This window comes from Neltuma alba, unplaced genomic scaffold (assembly GCF_004799145.2).
Source record: "Neltuma alba isolate B1F8T4 unplaced genomic scaffold, ASM479914v2 tig00012216_pilon, whole genome shotgun sequence".
Classification (NCBI taxonomy): domain Eukaryota; kingdom Viridiplantae; phylum Streptophyta; class Magnoliopsida; order Fabales; family Fabaceae; genus Neltuma; species Neltuma alba.
In genome coordinates, this window is record NW_021636751.1 from 13,321 (window position 1) to 16,301 (window position 2,981).

The following is a 2,981-nucleotide window of genomic DNA, read 5'->3' on the forward strand; positions in this document are numbered from 1 at the left end:
ATCAAATATAAATGATAATTTGATCAGTGTTGCTCGTCAAAATGATGATCACCGAACCTGTTGCGTGGCTGAACTCAGTGAGCGAGGAAGTATGAGGGTATGATGTACAGATACGTTACAATGCTCTGCTTTCTTTCCTTTGTATATAACTATAAATACATGTAAAGAGATTGATAAATCAAATTTATCAGTCACTGCTTCCAATTCCATCATTCTCCATTCACGCTCGAATCGACGATATATTGATCCGTCGAAGCCACACAGAGTGAAGAATCATATGAAACACATCATAGGCCTTAGCGGGTCGATTCACCTCAAAGTGTCTCTGCACCTGAATCACCCTTCTCTGCATTCTCAGATACTTCCCTTCCTCCACACTCTGCAACACTTTCTTCAATTCCCATATCTTCTCCGACGGAATGCGCAACGAAAACTTGCTCCAATCAAGGACATCCGAAAACGGCGGTTCGTAGGCGTCGGCGATTATCACAGGGACGCAACCGGCATAGATGGCCTCCACGGTCCTCGGACTCGCGACCTCGAATCCGCTGGGGCACAAGCAGAACTTGCTTCGCTCCATCATTTCCAAGTAGTTGAGATTTGGAGGAAGTTGTTCGTACACTTGGAGTTGTTTGTCTTTGCCCTTCCAGGTCTGGATTAGCGTTTCTCTGATGCTCCCATGGATCCCACCGGCGAAGAAAGCGAGGACGGAGCGATTCTCTGGGTGTTGGCCTTGGCGAGGATGGCTGGATTCACTGGCTCGCAAGTTGATTTCAGGTATGGATACATCTTTTGAAGGATTGAACTGCTCTGATTTGTTGGCGTTGCATAATGCTCTTATTATGTTCTTGTACAATTGCTTATCTGGGTTCTCCTTTGAGATATCTGGTGCCTGCAAAAAGTTGAATGTGAAGCTACACCATTGATACTTTTACAATAACCTTTGCCCTTTATTTCATTTCTTAGTTTGCCATTCATCTAAAAAATATCTTCAGACTTACAGATTAGCGAACCTAAAATGATTTGTTTTATTACAGGTATGAGTATTGGTTGGCTTGGGTTGACTCTTCAAAATCGGGTCTATCAATTGACTTAATGAGCTTCATACGAATTGACTTTATTAAATTTGATATTTTTAAAATATCATACGCATGGATATTCCATTGTAATACCCCCCAACCCCTTGGAGAATATCATGATTAAGAATCCATAGGTTCTTTCCTTGTTTTACTCTGGAGTTTGAATCCTTTAGGTTCCAAAGAAATGGGTACAAAGGAACCTGCATGTATGCATACTAATCAGCACATGCACAAATGTCGAAGTGCTAACATAGCGCTTTAAGTTTGTGTTTCCCCTCTTCTTAGGGACGAAGTTTTGCTTGACATGCTTTTGTTATGCTTCATATTTTAGAGGAGACCATAGAGAATACCAATCGCCTTTATTACGCTTTATTTGACTTCAAGTTGGAAACTTCCATATGAAAGATTTCTTAGTGTACAACCGGTATAAGCTAGCAGTAATAGTTGTAGGTATGGTGTCACACGCTATGCGGGTTGTTGCATTGTCTGGTTTACAGTTTGATAGTTGTATTCTAACTTATGTTTTGAGTTGCTGGAGTTGCTTCGTCCTTTTCCTTGAAGGAGTGAGCACTTTTATGGAAGGCATCATCATCCATAAGGGACGGATGAAACAAAGGATACTTCTATCGCGTCTTTTGGAATGTTTCTTGGGGAAGTTCATTCTTTGAGGGCTATTTATGTGAAATCCCCACCCCAAAACAAAATTTTCAACCTTCCTAGGCAAAGGTTAGACTTGCAGTTTTGGGAGGACCAGTTAAGGTTTTTAAAATGGGGCACTAATTGCTATGTTTTTCTGTGTGGTGAATTTGTACTATTTTGTTTGAAGTTGCATTCTGTAGAAACCAGAGGTTCTGTGCGCCTCTGTTCTTCAATTTTATGCCCTGAACAGCATGTATATGTATAGGTTGTAGAGACACTCTAATTCTCCTGGGATCATCTTAGATATCATAACTACAATAATGTATACTAAGATATCATAACTCTGTTCATATACATGTGCATATATATGAACAGCATTTATACCCTAGAATCATAGATTTAATTTCTGATATACTAAGATAAAAAAAAGAAGTACCATATCTAATAGGATAAAATAACAAAATGAATTGTATAAAGGGATCAAGTTATTTACCCAGTCATGACAAGAGAGCAGCAAATGGTCAGCTCCATTGGTTCTATTCCAGAATGGGTGTTTATGTGATATAAGGTGGGTATAATTATTGACTGTTGTGACAAGTAAATCTCGAGCATAGGTGACCAGAGGTCGGTACAGGCGGCTCACAATGTTGCTTACACTGATGGGTAAGAAGAAGACATGGGCTTCATCTGGCTGAGAAGCAGAGAATGAGGTATTCCCTTTCTCAACTTCTTGCATGAAGTATCCTTCTATGCCATAAATTGATTCTGTAGGACCTTCATGCACCAAGGGGGGTTCACCTTCCCAGTAAGTCCACACCTTGAATCTCTTCACCATCTCTGTGTGACTCCTGAACAAGCCCAATCATATTTAAGGCAATGAGGTTAGTTATTTGCTAGTATGTTCAGTGATTGTTTGAAAGATAGAAGCCATCATCACAATGTAGCTGCTAGCCATGGGTGGAAATAAGCCATAGGCTGATTAGGTGGCTAATGGCTTGGCCTATTTGACAAACAGGTCAAGCTTAAACTCACATCCAATTTTGTTAAATTATTTATAAAATCATCTATTAGATTTTGACTGCTCAATTTTCATTTGTTGAATTGTTAGATTGGCTAGTGGCTTGACTAGATTTGAAACGTGTACTTGTGTCATGAACAAATTAACTTGTTTGTATTGCTGTAAACTTATAATTGTATTTTGGTGTTTTATGTAATAATGTGACGTATGAAATTTTGTTATGTTTTTTTTTTTTAATTAAGAGG

General features: G+C 39.2%; 1 protein-coding gene across 1 annotated transcript; it reads right to left on the reverse strand.

The window, feature by feature from the left end:
• Positions 1 to 203: 203 nt before the first annotated feature.
• LOC114725049 (probable glycosyltransferase At5g11130) lies at positions 204 to 2,623 on the reverse strand. Its single transcript, XM_028911504.1, has 2 exons — positions 2,212 to 2,623; positions 204 to 892 (listed from the first exon to the last, which is right to left on the reverse strand). Exons 1-2 carry the CDS (start codon positions 2,551 to 2,553, stop codon positions 221 to 223), a joined length of 1,014 nt encoding a protein of 337 aa, XP_028767337.1. The 5' UTR covers positions 2,554 to 2,623; the 3' UTR covers positions 204 to 220.
• Between the last annotated feature and the right edge of the window lie 358 nt (positions 2,624 to 2,981).

Bases quoted from the DNA above. Each gene is read 5' to 3' on its own strand.
- LOC114725049 (XM_028911504.1), bottom strand. From the start codon at position 2,553: ATGGTGAAGAGATTCAAGGTGTGGACTTACTGGGAAGGTGAACCCCCC. The intron at 893-2,211 runs GTAAATAACTTG...AACTTTTTGCAG, and splicing joins TGCTCTCTTGTCATGACTGG to GCACCAGATATCTCAAAGGA.